This window comes from Embiotoca jacksoni, unplaced genomic scaffold (assembly GCF_022577435.1).
Source record: "Embiotoca jacksoni isolate LCO1_2020_lvr unplaced genomic scaffold, fEmbJac1.0.p SCAF_29, whole genome shotgun sequence".
Classification (NCBI taxonomy): domain Eukaryota; kingdom Metazoa; phylum Chordata; class Actinopteri; family Embiotocidae; genus Embiotoca; species Embiotoca jacksoni.
This window is the reverse complement of record NW_027185380.1, coordinates 3,140,285-3,158,311: the sequence shown is the minus strand read 5'-3', so window position 1 is coordinate 3,158,311 and position 18,027 is coordinate 3,140,285. Positions and strand designations below refer to the sequence as shown.

The window sequence follows — 18,027 nt, the reverse complement described above, 5'->3', positions numbered from 1 at the left end:
AGTGGAGCACTGGGACCTGTTGGAAATGCAGCTTTTTGTTAGCTGTGCAATTCTTCAGTAAAAGATGTGGATCAGTTTGAAGTATTGCTGCAAGAATTAGATGGAGCTGAAGCAACCACCGTGTGACGTTAGAGGAAGAGCTGCACGGGTCAGCACACCTCCATCATGTCACTGCTGTGGAAGAGCTGTCACTCAGTGCCAGCACGGCTGCTCACAGCTCACATCCATCCAAAACATGGCGTCTGCTGCCTGCAGTCTTTTTGGCAGGAATAAACAGACACTGTGAGCCGAGGAGAAATACTCACCGTATAAGACCTTATGAAAACCACATAAAACTGTTGCTGTATGACAGACAGCCTGCAAAATGTATTCAGGGAAGAAGGCCTATAAAATGCCTTTCAGTATATTTGAGGAATATCGAAGCTGTGAGGCAGTAATCAGAGAGGTTTACCTCCTTTTCTTGACAGAATAATTCTCCCACAGTAGCCGTGTGGTTGTTTTGCTCCCTGAAGGTCGCACCGCTCTTATCTGTGCGTCAACACTTCCGCGACTTCATAATTATGTTCACGGTAGCCGGATGAAACTGTCCATTGTCAGACTTTATCTGACTGCACCGAGGTGCTGCTGTTATTCTGGCCTTCCTGCCATTGTGGCAACTCAAAGTCTCACTTGTATAATTCGTCCTTTTTGGGTCTTGTTGGTCAGATTGTTGTCTTTTGTGCAGTTTTCTGACATTTCTCTCAGTGATAACAACCGAAACGAGACGCCCTGCTCATTAAAAACGTGTTTCTGCTTTATGGAAAATGCCCTCAAGGCCTCTGACTGTTTTCAGAGCTGATATGAAAAGTGAACGTCCTGCCGTGCTGCGGGACCGAACATGTTGGAGGAGGAACAACACAACCAACATGCGTCTGCTGGTGTTCTTGTGCTTGGCAGCAGATCCTTCACGGCTGCAGGGTGAGCTGTTCACGTCAGCGTGTGTTTGTGCAGCATGTGCTTTGCATTGCGCCACTGCACAGCGCCCCATCCCCCATTCACTCGTCCTGCCACTCCTTTCCCCGCTGTCCCACCCACCCACCCCCACACCAGAGGTGCTCTGGTGCCTCCCCCATCCTCCCTCTCCAGGGTTATGTAAGAGCTTCTAGCTGATGCCGAGTCAAGATGCTGACTTAGCAGCTGTGCAGGCCGCAGCAGAAGGCATGCACCTCAGCAGACCGCACTACTGAAGGTTATCTGTTGTTGCAGAGTAATACATGCACCATGAGCACATGGCTCCTCCCCTGGCAGTTAGAAACTATTGTCTATTATCTTTTCAAGGAAATGAGCAGGTTTGCTACTACACAATGAATCGTGGGAATTAAAAACCATGTCTGTCCCTTGATCTTGACAATAACAATCTATTTATAACAACCATGATTAAGATCTTGAAGGGATTCACCACTTGTTAAAGACAGAGTTGACAGGTAAGAGATGTATATGATAAGATAAGATAAGATAAGACTTTATTAATCTTGAAGTGGGTGAATTTAGTCGTCACAACAGTTTAAGAATATAGGAAGGAAAGATAAGTACACTGGAAGAAAAAAATTACAAATACGCGTGCAATAAAAAAAATTGAAAAAAAGAAAAATGTTAGAAAAATGGAAAAAAAAAAAAAGTATAAATACACAATAAATAAATATCTTGACCTATACAGTGAAATGTAAAGAAAAACAAATAATTATTGCGCCTCGGTGATAAAAAAAAATAAATATATATATTGTGGATTGTCAATTTCTCAGGATATTGCACAGTTATTGCACATCAGTGATATGGGCTGCTTCATGAGTGATGTGCATAGGGTATATGAATATATATTTTTTTTTTATTTAACTGCTACTTTTGTTGCGAGGAATTGAAAAAGTCTTGGTTCAGTTTGTTTCCTGTCAGTTTCACTGTTACGCTGTCTGATTACAAACGGACTAAGAGGAGGAAGCAGGAGATGGTGGACGCTGGACAATTTAGGAATCCATATGATGGTGCCGGTTATTTCCATTTTTCACAAACACAAAACAAGACAGAATCTGATTTATAAACATGAATTAAAACATGAGGAAGAGAAGCCAAACATGGTTGTTCTTTGTTGAGCCTTTTACATGGTTTGTGTGTCAGTGCAGCTTGAGCTGTTTTCCACTTAATGTTCCTCCAGATTTTATGAACAGTGCCCAGTAGAACTCAGAGGATCTCAGATGCCCACAGACCCGTGAGATAATCAGCACAGCAGCTGTAATTATGGACGTTTGTTCAGCTTCTGCGTTCATGCTAAAATGTCACTCAGTCCTGTGATTTACCTGATGTGTTCTCCCTCCACTAATGAACAGTACCAAAGTCCAGGTGGACCTGAACTATGAGCCACTTTTTCATTGTGTCGGTCTGGTTTTTAGGTCCAGTTTGAGGGGGAAAGTTCGGTTCTTTTAAAGTGAATGGTGACTGCAGCTCTCTCCTCTCCTGGAACAGCATTTTGTTTTGGTGCAGGATGTCTTCTGTTTAATTAGTTAGTCTTCTCGGTCAAAATAATCGCTGCATACTTGAGTCTGCTCGGTTTAGTGTGTCGAGCAGAGTGATGTCATCCATTTGTAGCTCAGCAGCACAACTTCAGTCTGTCCCATATCGCTCTGCAAACTTTCAGAATCCGAGTCAGCAGCCAAACCAAACAAGCACAATGAATTATGGGTATTACAAAGGTACTCATAACCAATCATCAACCGGCAGTGATGTCATCAACCGGCAGCGATGTCATTGTTGGTTTGTGAACGTTATGAATCCTCCAGTTCAGATTCTGTCCATCACCATCTTTGCTAGTTCGGAGCGGTTTGGAGCAGGAAGTGACCATATTTGGACGAGCTGGGGGAGGAGCCAGCGGTGGATCTGACCGATCTGATTGGAAACCTGACGATACTACGTCCCGCCTACCGATAGCTGTAACCTGACTGCACCACAGGCCTGTCAATCAAACAGACACGCCCCAAAAACAGGTCTTTTTGAATGTTCTTTTCTAATGAATGAGGGATTATTTTCAGATGGACCTCCAGAAAACTAATAAGAAGGAGTGACTTTAGCTAATAACACCGAGATAACTGATGGACACATTTTATTGACTTTGTATTTGATGAGAGAAGTTGAATGGGAGTCTATGGAGCCGGAGGCTTTTTGGAGCCGACCTCTAGTGGCACTCACTGGTATTGCAGCTGAAGACACTTCTGCATCGGAACCATTTTACAGACCTGGAAGCTACAAACTCTTTTACATCCAGTCTGTGGTCATATCCCAGGAAAATTAAAAAATAGTGCTGAAGAAAAATTCAAGAGAAACTAAACCAACAGAAAGAAGCTTGAATTTTTTTATATTTATGTTTTCATGTAGCTGTAAAAGAAAGCTGTGTCTGAGTGGTGTTTCATCACAGGGTGTCAAATAAAGGCTTTTTTTCTTTTACTTAACCTCATTCTGACACACATCAGACACATGACTGTAATTGTGTAGGCCCCGCCCTCTCCTACAGTTCATTTATCCAACACAGAGCCGGACTCTCTCAAACCACCGTGGTTGTGCTGCACCGGACACGGTTCAGGTTGTAAATTACAAACTCTATGGTGTTCAGACACTAACTAGTGACACATTTCTAATGGATGGTGCACAAACATTGTGGTCTAGGATGTCTCCTTTTGTTGAATAACTGTTGCGTCGACTCTCTCCTCACGTTTCTGTGCATGTTCACTTCGTTATTTATTTCAATGTGTTCATTTGCATATAGAAGGAAATGAGGTCTGATCACAAGCAGTGACTCAAGATGCACGTGGAGACGTATGTTACTGCCAGGCGGGAACAAGCGGTCCAGTTGTGTTTCTTAGGTTTAAGAAAAGATCATGGTCAGAATATGAATTTCACACAACTAACATTACGAACATCACGTAAACTGAATACCTTTCATTACTTAAATGTATCAGACTTCCTTCCTACGTGGACTTTCTCACACTTTCTATCCTGTCACATGACCTTCTTTGACCCGGTTTATCGTTGTCCGACACCAAAGGGCACCTTGTGCATGTCTCTGACATCCTGGGAATGAGAACGGGCTGCTCATAAGCCACAATGCCACATATCAACCCCATCTTTCACATCAGGTTCAGAGTCCCACAGTGGACAACAGAGGAGAAGCCAATGAAAGCAGCCTGGAGATCTGCATGTGAAGCATTTCTTTTGTTTTGATCTCTTTGTTTGCTTGTTTTTAACTCCAAACTTTCCTAATTGCAGCTCCGGTATGGGTTCATCACCCGACGCTCGTGGTTAACGACCCTGTTGGCGCTGGCCTTTTTCTTTGGGACTGCCTGTTAGTCACCGTGCCCACTCAGTTGTATAAGTGTGCCTCTGGCTCTTGAACTGGCCTAGTTTGGGAGACAAAGATGTAGATGGTTTTGTAAAAGAGGGCCATGTCTCTGAGGATTTGAGTTTACTGGCCCTCAGTGGGACCGAGTGTTTATTTTCCCGCGGCTGCTGATCCATTTATGAAACTAACCAACTGTAACTGATTCATTTCATCGGCTGAATCAAAAAGGAAGTCTCAATCTCGAGGCATGAAGCACAATTCACTGTATATTTCACTAACAGCAGTGAACATCCTAAACTCAAAGGGCCTGATTTACTAACATCTGAAATAAAGGTACTAAATTCCGTGTTTATTCCAAAGGTTTTCACATTTATTTTGCACCCGTTTTCCAGGAGGTTTACGAAGAGTAATTGTGTCACTGATATCAGGCGCAAATCGCTGTATTTAAATGAGTTTGTGTGTGTTGAAGTGATTCCAGCCTTGAAAAACACAGAATGACCGCAAAAGGAAAAGGAAATCTGATCCCATTGAAATGAAGAAATATAAATATAACAAGAACAAAATGCTATATAGGAGATTATTAGCAAGAAAGTCAATGCAGGAAAAAGAAAAAGGTCAATAGATGAAACTAAGAGAAGATGGCACGATATTCGGCGAAAAATAAAAACAAAAATGGCTTAAAAAGAGTCGTAAGAGGTTTTTCATTGCTGGTATTGGGTGACTCCTTGTTGTTGACTGTAAATTGTACTTAAATACACACAAAATCACTCCTCCTATATTTACTTTCAGGCTTAGTAAATATGATTGTGGGTGCTAAATTTCTGTGTTTGTATTTCCTCTCCCAGTATTTTACAAGTTCAAGTAGAAACGCTCCAAAGTGACACGTGTTCATTCAAACACGCAGAATGGACAGCGTGTGTTAAACTGCTCCTTTGAAAGACTGAATCCTCGCTGCTCGTCAGTGGATCAGCTGGACATTTGTTTGGTGGCTGGTGTGAAGTTTGCGTGTGTTTTTACATGATAACCTTCAGTAAATCAGGCGCACACTGTGTTTCAACAGCATTTTAACACGTTTTTATGTCCCTCCTGAGCAGTTTTATATATGTATTTATTTTAGAAAGAACAACTATTTTTCCTCAGTAGGTTGCTTGCTCATTTAGCATTTTGAAGAGGCACTGACACTCTCTCAGGTCTTTTACAGAACATTCAAGAAGTAATGACTGTTTTTCAAACAGCCCAGATGAATATGTTCAGGCGGGGCATATTAATTCAGTTCAGCCTGTTTAGAATTTGAAAGAGGAGCTGGTGAGCCTGAACTCCTCGGGTCTTTCAAGAGACGCCTGTCTTTGTGTTTGACGATCGCGGCGGGTCGTGTTGTGGGCGTGAATAATAGACCTCATTATTAGGGCTGTTTCTATGACAACAGGACGTGTTTGCCAGGCAGATCTAAGCCCGCCGAGCCGAAGGGTTTCGCATTCGCACAGACACCCAGAGAGGCCGTTTGACCACAAGCAGAAACTGCTTCCTGCTGCATGAGAGGGAAACTCCAAACTTCAAAAACATGGGGACATTTTCAAGAAAGAGACTGTTTCATATCCCTGGGAATTTAGAGAATAACGGCACGGTACATCTAACCCCAGATTATATGTAGGAAGTGTATTTGTTGATTGGTTTGTCGAGCTGTCATTTCAAAAACACATCAGTCTCAATGGCTTTGAGCCCATGTTGCCCTCGCTGTGACCCCTGAAACAATTGTGAAAAACACAAACGCTGTGGAAATACTTCTTGAAGCTACAACAATTCATATTTTTTTATTGTAACAATTGATCAAATGACTTCATTTCATGAAAAAGGTTTTACGTGTAGTTTGTTTTTTAACGTCTTTGGACTTTGGATTTGATGAGAGAAGTTGAATGGGAGTCTATGGAGCCGGAGGCTTTTTGGAGCCGGAGGCTTTTTGGAGCCGACCTCTAGTGGCACTCGCTGGTATTGCAGCTGAAGACACTTCTGCATGTTCAGACCTGGACACTACGAACACTTTTATATCCAGTCTGTAGTTTTATATCCAGTCAATGCTTGTTACACTACTTTGAAGCGGGCAAAAAAAATAAATTCACTTGTCCAGCTTTATGGTTGCACTAATCTGTGTTTATGGATCAACGACTGTCCGTATGAGAAAGTGTTCACATGTAGTGACAAACACATAATTACCACTGAACTCCTTTTTTTTTGGGCCGCAGTAGTCAGCTGTTTTCAGCAGAAAATCTTTGATGAACACATTTCACAATTCCTGCCCAACAGCTAACACGAGACATAGTTAGCGACGAGCTGGTGAACGTAGTGAAGCATCTTTGCTGTATTAAATCCAGATATGTCCCTGAGGAGCTGTGAATAGTAACCCGGAGCTAAAACAAAGTGAATATTGGACTTACATCCGTCAAGTGGCCTCAGGCGCGACTTCAAATGAATCCCATGTTGCTTTGTGTCTGCGGGATGTGTACCGTAAACACGCAACCGTTTATAACCATGTTTGCAAACCCTATTTCATAATGTGGTGATATGTCAACACTTCAAAATGGGAAAACCGTGAACTTTTCCAGCTTTAAAGCTTCAATAATCATTCTGCTAACATGGATCAAGTCCATGCATGTGAAAGTTTCCACATGTCATCCAACAGAAAATTACCTCTACACTCTTTAATTTCCCTCAGCTGTATTTTAGGGTTTGTCAGCGTAATGTTTTGCAGCTTGTTTTCAGTCGCACTGTGTGCTACCTGCCCAGAACCCAACAGTGTTCACCGATCAGATTTTCATTTTGGCAGGAATAAAGGCAGATATTTCCCTCAGGTGTTGGAGAACAAACCAAAGTTAATATTGGAAAGACATTTTAAAAAATGACCGGAGGCATAACTGCTGCATACAATATGCAAATGTTTACTGTCATGTTTGCCAAAACTACTTTAGAGCAGCTGTTTTCAGAGCCTCCAAAAAAAAGTATAGCAATAAAGCTGCCTTAATTTTTTTCAATATTAAAAAAGTTTACATGACTGTGCAATGTAAAGAAGAAAAAAAGGTCACCATTAGTGACAAAAGCACAGAAAATGATTTAGGTCTCTATTGCCCATTATTTCATTTTTTTCAGTGTTACTGTTGTGGTCAGTTGTCACCGGGCTGTGTAGACACAGCTACTCTCTATAGACCCAGACTTAGGATTTTCCACTGACAACCAAAAGTGCAAAGATATGAGAGACTGAACCTCCAGAAAGCAGGCGGGTGAAACGTCATGATGGCATAACTATTTTTGGACTTCAGGGAAATATCTAAACATGCCTTAAAAGGTTTTTTTTTTTTTAGTGGTATAAATACAACCCTGTTTCCCAGAAAGTGTAAAATGTAAATAAAAACTGAATGCAATGGTTTGCAAATCATGCAAACCCATAAGATAGACCGAAGGCAACATATCAAATGTTGAAACTGAGAAATGCTTTTGTTTTATGAAAAATATTTGCTCTTTTGAATTTGATGGCAGCAACACGTCTCAAAAAAGCTGTTGTTGTTTAAACTTAAAAACACCTGGAACACCTCAGCTAATTAGTTCAGCAACATTATTGGGTACAAAAGCAGCGTCCTATCCTAGAGTCTCAGCAGAGAAGACAGGGAGAGCTTCACCAAGGTGGAAGACTTCATGGGCAAATAGTGCAACAAATAAGAATAAGAAATGTTCCTCAATGTAAAATTGCAAAGGATTTTGGTAAATTCTTGGTAAATTCTCAACATCAAGGTGTCCTGAAACTTTGTCCATCACGAGCTCCAAAATTTCCATCGAGGACGCTGATTTGTTGTGAATTCAGCTTGCTGAAAAACTAACAGCACCTTTAAATCCTTTGATAAATAAAACGTGTCAGACTGCATCATCAGACCCTTTTTCAAAGCTATCGCATCTTTTATTTTTCGTGGTCAGTGGATTGACAGCTTTTACTCCCACGAGCATGATTTAGTCTGAAAACACTTTCTCTGAAAACCAGACGAGCGCAGGCAGGTGCTCAGGTGTGTTTGACCCCTTCCCTGTGTGTGTGTGTGTGTGTGTGTGTGTGTATGCTGAGTTTAAGTGCACTTGTGCAAAATGTGACTGGAATCATGTGGTCGTGTGGCTCAATATCCATCAGGGCAGATGATACAGGTCACTGAGCACATTTCTGAAAAGAGAAGCACTGATAATATTGAGTTTATCTCTGAAAGTAGTGTCCCATGTGACTGCAGCACTCATAAAGGTCAAGTGAGGACTAATTTTGTTTATATTATATGCAGTGTGTAATATCTGTCTGTCTCTGCTCCCACAGAAACCTGCGAACATCCTGGTGATGGGGGAAGGTCCGGAACGAGGAAGAGTCAAAATCGGTAAAGCAGATTAAAAAGAACTTTGTGTTGACTGCTTGTCTGATGCAGAGCAGTAAATTATACACTTTGCAGATGCTGCTATCATCGTGCCACTGGATCAATACGGCTGTTGACTTGTTTGAATGTCCAATGGCTGCAGCGTTGAACTTTCACCCTCTGAGAGGTTGACGGGCAGCTCAGATCAGTGCGATTACATAAGCCAGCTGGCCAGCGGACTGTTGAAGGGTAATGCTGCACTGCTGGAGTCTATTTTTAAACCCTGTGCTCCCAGTAATAACTCTTAAGTTGTTGCTCCAGTGCTGCCAGAGTCTCTACAACTGGTGCTGTGGAGGATTTGACTGGACTAAATGACCTTAACTCCAGCAGGAGCCAGTTCAACAGATGTTGAGTGGATCTGCTGATCTGCTCTCAGTCCCCTGTTATATATCTTTATTGTTATATGGATCTGAATGTTTGTTTTATTATTAGACTTTTTACTTCCTTACAGAGAAGTTCACACTCTAAAACATTTTTATCTTCAATTTTTCCTCATTTTAGAGCTGCTCTAAAGATCACTGGTTGTAATTAGGAATCTGTGTCTTCATAAATATGTCACTTCATTTACTTTAAATTTGGGACTTAATTTGAGGCCCTGAATGCCATTTTGGCAAAGACAAAGAAAATGCTTTTCTCTTTTCATTGAAACTATGACTGTGTTTTTACGCAAAAAGATTTGTGCATCTTTAACAAAGTAGTTGTTTCATATTGAGCTGTGGTGTGTGTACTATGTTAGATCCGTCATCCATGTGAACAAACTGACAGCATCAGACTCTTGGCTGGGGTTTGATTAGCGAGTGGGAGGGGCTATCTGAGTTGGGAGGAGCCTGCGGCCCTGACAGAAGCCTTGGACTGAGTCCCGCCTTCATTCCTTCCATATCTCTCTCTGATAATGCCTTTTGTTTGCTGACTGCATCTATCTTCTCCGCACACCTCCTGCAGCCGATATGGGTTTCGCCCGACTCTTCAACTCTCCCCTGAAGCCGCTGGCGGACCTCGACCCCGTGGTGGTGACATTCTGGTACAGGGCCCCCGAGCTGCTGCTGGGAGCCCGGCACTACACCAAAGCTATTGGTGAGTCAGGGGTCACATGGGTGAAAAAAAAAAACAACGTAATCAAGAGGTTAAAACCAGCCGTGAACGTAAAACTATCTGCAGCCCCCCCCCCCCCCCCCCTCCCCACACACACACACACACACACATCATGTGACCCGTGTTTTTTAGTGGGAGTGTCTACATGTCTATATTTATCATGTCCTGCAACATGAGACAACAGTGAGTCTGTCGTCATGATAGTCTTCAGTACTGACTGGAAGGCAGGAGACCGCTGTCAACCTGCTCATGTAGATTTCACCTTAAATATTAACGTAACATCAATCTTATCATTTTATTTCAAATAATGTTGTTACAGCAAGTTTTTCACACTTTGCTTTGCAGCAGCAACAAGAGAAGATATCGTAAAAAGGAAAAAAAAAATAACAAAATTGTTAAATGTAAATCACATCAATCCATATATTTGCAATTAGACCAAAGACAACATATCAAATGTTGAAACAGAGAAATGTTATTGTTTTGTGAAAAATATCTGCTTATTTTGGGTTTGATGGCAGCAACACGACTTGAAAAGGTTGTGACAGGATCAACAAAAGACTGGAGAAGTTGTGTAACGCTAAAAAACCACCTGGTGGAACATCTGACAAGCCGGGAAACAGGGTTGAAGATTATCAGTCGTTTGGTCAAAACATAAAATCCATCTTCTAGCAGCCTCTGAATGCAGGAAGACTAATGCCCCGGAGCTGCTGATTCTCAAGACCACTCAGACTAAGTGGCGTGTGTGTGTGTGTGTGTGTGTGTGTGTGTGTGTGTGTGTGTGTGTGTGTGTGTGTGTGTGTGTGCGTGTGCATGCTTCAGATATTTGGGCGATTGGCTGCATCTTCGCGGAGCTGCTAACATCGGAGCCCATCTTTCACTGTCGCCAGGAGGACATCAAGACCAGTAACCCGTTCCATCACGACCAGCTGGACCGGATATTCAGCGTCATGGGTTTCCCCGCAGGTCTGCACACATGCGCACACCTACAGCTACACACACACACACACACACACACACACACACACACACACACACACACGAGGTCTGGAACAAGTTTTCATTTTCTAATTTTGGATTTCCATTTCAAACCAACGTGAGTCGTGTGGAGGACAACAGGACACACAGTCATCATACTTCATACTCAGCTGCATATCATTGTCAAGAGTTTTACAGCACAATTTTCACAATTTTGTGATGTGTTTACTTACCCAACTCCAAGAAGTCATTTTTCAAACATGTTACACGCCTGCTGCTGCGGGAACCAGAACTTGTGTCCATTTGTAAGTAGAGTTTATGAGAGTCGGTTGAATTCTAGCATTAGCTTGGTTGTGTCTTCTGCACAGATAAAGACTGGGAAGACATCAGGAAGATGCCAGAGTACCCCACACTGCAGAAAGACTTCCGGAGGACGACGTGAGTGGACGCTGCGACCGTCAGTCCATCGTCGGCGACTCATAAAGAACATGTTCAACACGTTGTCGTTGTGTTTCCTCCTCCAGGTATGCAAACAGCAGCTTAATCAAATACATGGAGAAGCATAAAGTCAAACCGGACAGCAAAGTTTTTATGTTGGTAAGTTTCCATCACTTCAGAGGACTTCACGTTGATTTACATTCATTTCCAGGAACTTCCCATCCTGAACTATTTAACTAACTCTAAACCTAAACTCAAAGCACCATAAAACTGAAGTATTCATGTTATGGGATGAGACAGATCCACACAGTGACTCTGAAAAACACATTTATGTCCCGACAACATGAGGAAAAACTGCACAAATCAAAAAGATGAAAGAATGTTTGTAATTTTGGTTTCTTTATGTGCTAATGTACGTATGGACAGACGATAGAAGAGTGAACATTGTGTTGAACTGCGTTATGACTGACGGAGGTATGAGAGAGTGATGTCACAGAGAAACATGTTGCACATTGGTCAACACATTGTTGCTTCATAGTTGTGTGTGTGCGTGTGTGTGTGTGTGTGTGTGTGTGTGTGTGTGTGTGTGTGTGTGTGTGTGCGCGTGTGTGTGTGTGCGTGTGTGTGTGTGAGACTTCCTCCTCGTTGTTAACATTACATTACATTACATTACATTTATCTGACTCTTTTATCCAAAGCGACTTACAATAAGTGCATTTCAACCATGAGGGTACAAACCAGAACAACAAGAATCAAGTAAATACAATTTCTTCCAGAAAGCCAAACTACAAAGTTCTATCAGTAAGTTCCATTTTAAGCTACTAAAGTTCTACTGTTCAAGGTAAAGTCAGAAGAGGTGTGTTTTTAGTTTGCGGTGGAAGATGTACAGAGTTTCTGCTGTCCTGATGTCGGTGGGGAGCTCATTCCACCATTTAGGAGCCAGGACAGCAAACAGTCGTGATTTTGTAGAGTGTTTAGTTCAGTGAGGAGCAACAATTGTCATTTTAAGCGATCAGCATGTTTTTCACCAGTAGAACACTTTTTGTAAAAAGATGTGAGAGATGAAGACATCAGTAAAAAGGTTACAACATTCCATGGATCCAATCATCACCTCCAGTTCTTCTTTTGTTACCAATCCTTGGTGGATCTGCTTGTTTTCTCAGGTTGGTTGTCTTGTTGAAGGGTCGACTTCCAGTTCAGCTTCAGCTTTTAGACATACGGCTTGATGATATCGTTTAGCTCGCTGACATTATATAGTAATCAAGGACTGGAAGCTGCCATTCTTCAGACTCATCAGCATCCATAGCCTTTTTTTCTGAAGGCCTTAGAGAGCTCTTTAGATCTCGACATGATGACACCACAGCGCTTTGAATGACACAGGCTCCACCTGTCACTCACTAAAGAGGTTCTCATCAATCACCTCATCTGGAACCGCTGGTTCTCATTTGATGGATCTGTAGGTGTCATCAATGTACTTACTTTGTTGTTGTGTATAAAAAGGGCTGTAAGTTTCCCCATCAATGAACCCTGGTGTCACTGTGACCTCATACTGCTTCAATTCAAATCCCCTGTGATGCTGCACAGAGCAACAACATAAACATGTAATCCTATGGGTCCATCCTTCTCCACATGGCGGTCTGCATCAGTAGATACAGTATCTCTGATTATTGATCACGGTGAGATGCAGGTGAAAACAAAAAAGCTAGTGAGTTCCCAGGTCAAGAATCACCTTAAAAAAAACTAAAACACACCCGTGTTGCATATTGTCATGAGAAAGAGCTCCAGACGTCCTGAGTGTAAATGTCACCGTGTTCTTTGCCGTCAGCTGCAGAAACTCCTCACCATGGACCCCACCAAAAGAATCACATCGGAGCAGGCGCTGCAGGACCCCTACTTCCTGGAGGAGCCGTTACCAACCACTGAGTGAGCCGTACTAAACTTTTATAAACCAAGTTTCTTTTGTCTTGATTCAGCAAAAGAAGCATAAACCCACAGCGGTTTACTTCTTCAAGTAGGAACGTTATTTCTCGGCCTTCCTGTTTATCCTCCTCCTGTGTTCTGGTTGGCCGAGTGGAGCCGGAGTCGACAGTCTGTTGATGCAGAAACACTTTAACCACAGTTTGATGTGTTGTTGTCTGCAGTGTGTTTGCCGGCTGTCAGATCCCCTATCCGAAACGAGAGTTTCTGAATGAAGATGAGCCGGAGGAGAAAACAGAAAAGGTACGACGACAAGTCACAGCATAGAAATAATGTGATCCACTGGCCATGAAGGGAGTTAATCACAGCATCACGTTCAGTTGTTCCATCTAACAGTCCGTCCGGGATTCATGGACATTTTTTGTGATTGTTGCGATTCAAAAATGTCTAATTTTGCGGTGGATTTTCTCAAAAATTATCATTTAATCTGAAGAGTTTTAAGTATGTTTTTTGCAGTAGAATTACAGGAATTACAAACAATTGCAAGCGGAAAAAAAAAAGTTGATTTCTTTTTAAGCACTACCCGATAAACAATGATATGTGATCACTTTCTGTGATAATAATCATGCTGCACATCAGAAAAATTTTGTTATAATCTTTTTTATGTATTTATTGAACTTAGAAAACCGTGGAGATAAAAGCTCCTAAAAGTTCCTAAAAGCTCCTAAAAGCTGCTAAAAGCTGCATATGTTTCCAGAACAGACCGTCTGTGACTGGAATATAGAAACAAGGACTACATCAGCTGTCAAAATAAGAGCTTTAGATGCTGTTTAATTAATGTTCATTCAACACATACACCTGCTGGATGAAACAAACAAAGAGACGTCTCTGACAACTGGACGTGTGGAGAAAACTCATTTAACATCCAGTAATATGGAATCACTTCCTTTGATCACAAACATTTAATCAGATCATTTTAATGTGAAGACCACATTCCCCACAAACCCCGTCACTTCCTGTTTCTCCTCTTTTATTTGGTGATGGAAATAGGAGCAGAGACTTTCTGGTTGTTATTGTTAATATAGAAAGTTTTGTTTGAAAATAATATTTTATACCGTAATAGTTTCAGCTCAGATTCTGCTGAAGACATTTGTTGCGAAAAAAAAAATTGCAAGCTCCCACAAATATTGTAGAGATTGCTTGAATTTGCATTCATTATTGCGATCGGCAGTCCAGGAAATTCCTGGAGGGACTGATTTAATACCTCCTGCATACTTGATTTGATCAGTATTATAATAGTCATATAGTGTATCTGTGGTGGCGGGGCGTGATTTGGCTCAGCTGTAGGAGGGACTGATTGGGGGAGTGGTTCAGGGAAAGGTGCCTGGAAGAGGCTTAATTAGCCTCAGCTGAAATCAATGACTGATTGTCCCTCTCTTCCCTTAAAAACCCAAGCAGCAGGACACCAGCGTCTCACTTCTAGGGACATGGAAAGGAAGGCTGGTTGTGTGGCATGTGTTCAAATGCCCGGCAGGAGAGCACCAGAGTTAAAAGTGATCGTTTGTGTGGAATAAACAAATTGGAACATTGTACTTTGGTGGGTTGTTGTGCGTTCAGCCGCTGGGACCCACAGTGACTGCAAAGATGTCTGTCACAGTATCACCTCCAGCAGTAAGACTTAAGTCTTAAGATTGGGTATGAGTCTTTCTCCACTTTTGTTGACAGCATAAGTTACACAGCCGTAAATATTAGTCTTCGCCCCCACTGACAGTCATGGGTTTACCTTCATTAAAAGTCTCATACATAGCTAACTTAAGAATTACACTATAGTTTTGTGTTGTTTATCTAAAAGCTCAAAACTGGCTGCATTGGAAGTTTCAGGCTCCACAGCGGTGTGAGGTCATATCATCCAAGAGATGAAAGAGGAAGAAAAACAGCAGCTGGACAAACACCTGCAGCCGCTTCATAGTTCACAGCACCAAAGTCTGATTTATGTCTGCTCTGTTACACTAACAGGTTGGTCTGCAGTACAAACAAATATCTTTCACAGTTAACCAGTCAGCTGGTTGTGGGTTTGTTTCTGATTGGTTCCTGACGGCACAGAGAGAAGAAGCTGCTTCAGGTTTATAGAGAGGACGCTGATGTTTTGATGTCGTCATGTTTCTGTCTGTCAATACGCCATTAATATAAAACCACCGTGCACATAAAGAGGATGATCAAACACTGTTCTGCATGATGCTTGTTTTTATTGCCTTTAATGTAAACAAATATAAATACATAAATAAATAACAAACATAAATCTACATTTTAATGGGAAACTGATTGCCTCGACAATATCATAACTGCTCTCAAATACGGAGTTCATGTTTGCACTGCTTATATATTATATGAAGCATTATTTTCAATGGGGGAAATTACAATGACTCATGAATATAAAAATAAATATATGGCCAGTGAAAAATGTACATGATAAAACACCAAATCCTCACATGGGACGAACTGTAATGATTTTACTTTGAGAATTGAAATAATTAATGAATTACAAAATTAATTTTGACTGATTAATATATTTCTTCAGCTGTGAGGATGAAACTTCTCACCATGTTGACTGGCTGTCAAAAACTTGATTTATGAGATGTATGAAGTCAAACTATCCTTTTTTAGATTGTGGGTGATATTTTCAATATTATCTGGCAAATTGTCACCACTCTCAGCCACCAGTCACATGCTTTCATTATCAGGTGAAAAATCCTCCCATCTCACACTTTTATTTCGTTTTTTTAAGCTCCATGCTTTTATTGTGGAATATTTAGAATGTTAAATTACAGCCCGTCAGCTTTTCATCAGTTTGGAACATCTGCCGTGTTTTAGATGACGGTTTGATCATCTCAGTTAACCAGATGTGTTCGGACACTTTTACTTTCCACCCGTAAGGGAACAGATTTCTTTACATACAGGACAGGTTCAGTTTAATGTTACAGCAGCTCGAGTGCCGTTAGAAACCACAGCATCTCCTCCGTCCTTTTACTTCTTTCTCCAGTGTAATAAATCCCCGCAGGGATTCAGCTGTGACTTTGCCAGAGGCAGAAACACAGTGTCCATGGTGGGATGAAGTGCAGCAGCAGGCTGACCTTGGTATATTGGGCCCGTTGGGTCTCGTCGCTGCAGCTGAAAAAGCTGCTCCGTGTTTTTAAAAAGCACATCTCTGTTATGCAATCTAAAGGGAGCGTGAGCGCTGAGACAGAGAGAGAGATACCTTCTGGGAACTTCAGGTAACTTCTGGGAAGCCTCGGCTGCTGCTTCGTATTCACAGCAGCTGTCTTCATAGCATCAAACGATCGCTCCGGAGAACGAGGCGTGTGAGACTCTCAAGCTCGGTTTGGTTTGGATTTATTCTGCCATAAACAACCTGCAAATAACTCACCTTCAACATATAGAACAGAGATGTGCCCAAACAAATATAGAAAATCAAGCAAAATTAAACAAACTGCATTAAACTGAAACTTGACACAGGAAGAAAAATGTTATCTCATAGTATACCGTGTATGTTCAAAGTAAAATGCAAAGAGCAATTTTTTTTTAGCCACTGCACCTTTAAAGTATCCAAAGTAGCTATATATATGAATTTTAAATTCATTTTTACGATATATAGTATTTACGAGTCTCTGATATGCATAAACACCTGAATAGACCTGTGAAATACTGAATCCTGTAAGTAATAATCACCCATTTAATCATTTGAAATATTAGAGGTAGTATATGAAGCTTGCTTGTAAATAAACCAAATCTTTATTTTTGTCTTGAACCCTGACTGACCTTTAATGTCCACCCCCTCCCACACACACACACACGCACACACACACACACACACACACACACACACACACACACACAGAGCCACACTCGGTTCTGCTAAGCCTCTGTCGATTGTCCCCCTGCAGAACCAGACCCAGCAGCACCAGCAGACGACAGGCCAGACTCAGGCCCAGAACCAGCAGCAGACGGCCCCCCAGCAGGCCCCGTCCCAGCAGAACTCGGCTCAAACCAACGGCACCGCCGGAGCCACGGGGGCCACCGCCGGCGGAGGCCTCCTCCACGGGCAGGACCAGGGCCCCCCCAACAAGAAACCTCGGATCGGGCCCTCTGGGGCCACCTCAGGCACTGGGGTGCTGCAGTCAGACTACCAGGTCAGTCGGAGCAGTTGTTGTTCCAAAAACTATTAAAAGCCCATCAGTGAGCCTCACTGACACGTTCCTTTATTAGCATGAACACACACCATCCTGCTGCCACTAATACGCACTACAACTCCACATGTGGTTTCATCTGCAGCTAAAAATAGCTCCCAACAAATGCACCAAGTCCTCCTGTTTGAGCTGCATGTGATTACAAATCTAAATATATGTCTGTCGTCTAATTTTAAAGACATTTCTTCAGAAAGAACCAAGAGCCTTCAGACCAGACAGGTCCGGGGAGTGTAAAGGTGTGAAGACGTGAACCGTAGGTTTTAGAATTTGTAAACATTTGTTATTAGAGAGGATTTTTGTATAATGGAGTGTTATCTTCAAACCTGACTCTTGTTACTGTACTGGCTGTTTTTCTAATCTAACTTTGTGAAGGTCTGTGAAGTCTTTTGTATTTTCCACATCTTGTCTAAGATATCCAACATAAAGTGTAAAGTTCCCCCAAAACAAACTGAGTCGTGATTAAAGTGTGTCACGTCCAAATGGCACGTGGACCAGAAGACAATAGAAATTCATCCGTTGTGAAAGTGACAGGTGACCCTGATTGGACTGAAAGGCTTCCAGACCA

At 42.0% G+C, this 18,027-nt stretch overlaps 1 protein-coding gene across 2 annotated transcripts in view; it reads left to right on the top strand.

Moving 5' to 3' along the window:
- The window catches only part of cdk19 (cyclin dependent kinase 19), a 61,459-nt gene that overhangs the window by 36,446 nt on the left and 6,986 nt on the right, over positions 1–18,027 (top strand). Inside the window, exons 5-13 of one of the 2 annotated variants that reach the window (XM_069161876.1) lie at positions 8,703–8,760; positions 9,739–9,870; positions 10,708–10,851; positions 11,232–11,301; positions 11,388–11,460; positions 13,127–13,224; positions 13,443–13,521; positions 17,160–17,405; positions 17,641–17,715. In XM_069161876.1, coding sequence (XP_069017977.1) covers positions 8,703–8,760; positions 9,739–9,870; positions 10,708–10,851; positions 11,232–11,301; positions 11,388–11,460; positions 13,127–13,224; positions 13,443–13,521; positions 17,160–17,405; positions 17,641–17,712 — 972 coding nt within the window. In that variant the 3' untranslated portion in view covers positions 17,713–17,715. The remainder of the gene's footprint in view (positions 1–8,702; positions 8,761–9,738; positions 9,871–10,707; positions 10,852–11,231; positions 11,302–11,387; positions 11,461–13,126; positions 13,225–13,442; positions 13,522–17,159; positions 17,406–17,640; positions 17,716–18,027) is intronic. The other variant, XM_069161875.1, reaches the window with a different exon arrangement.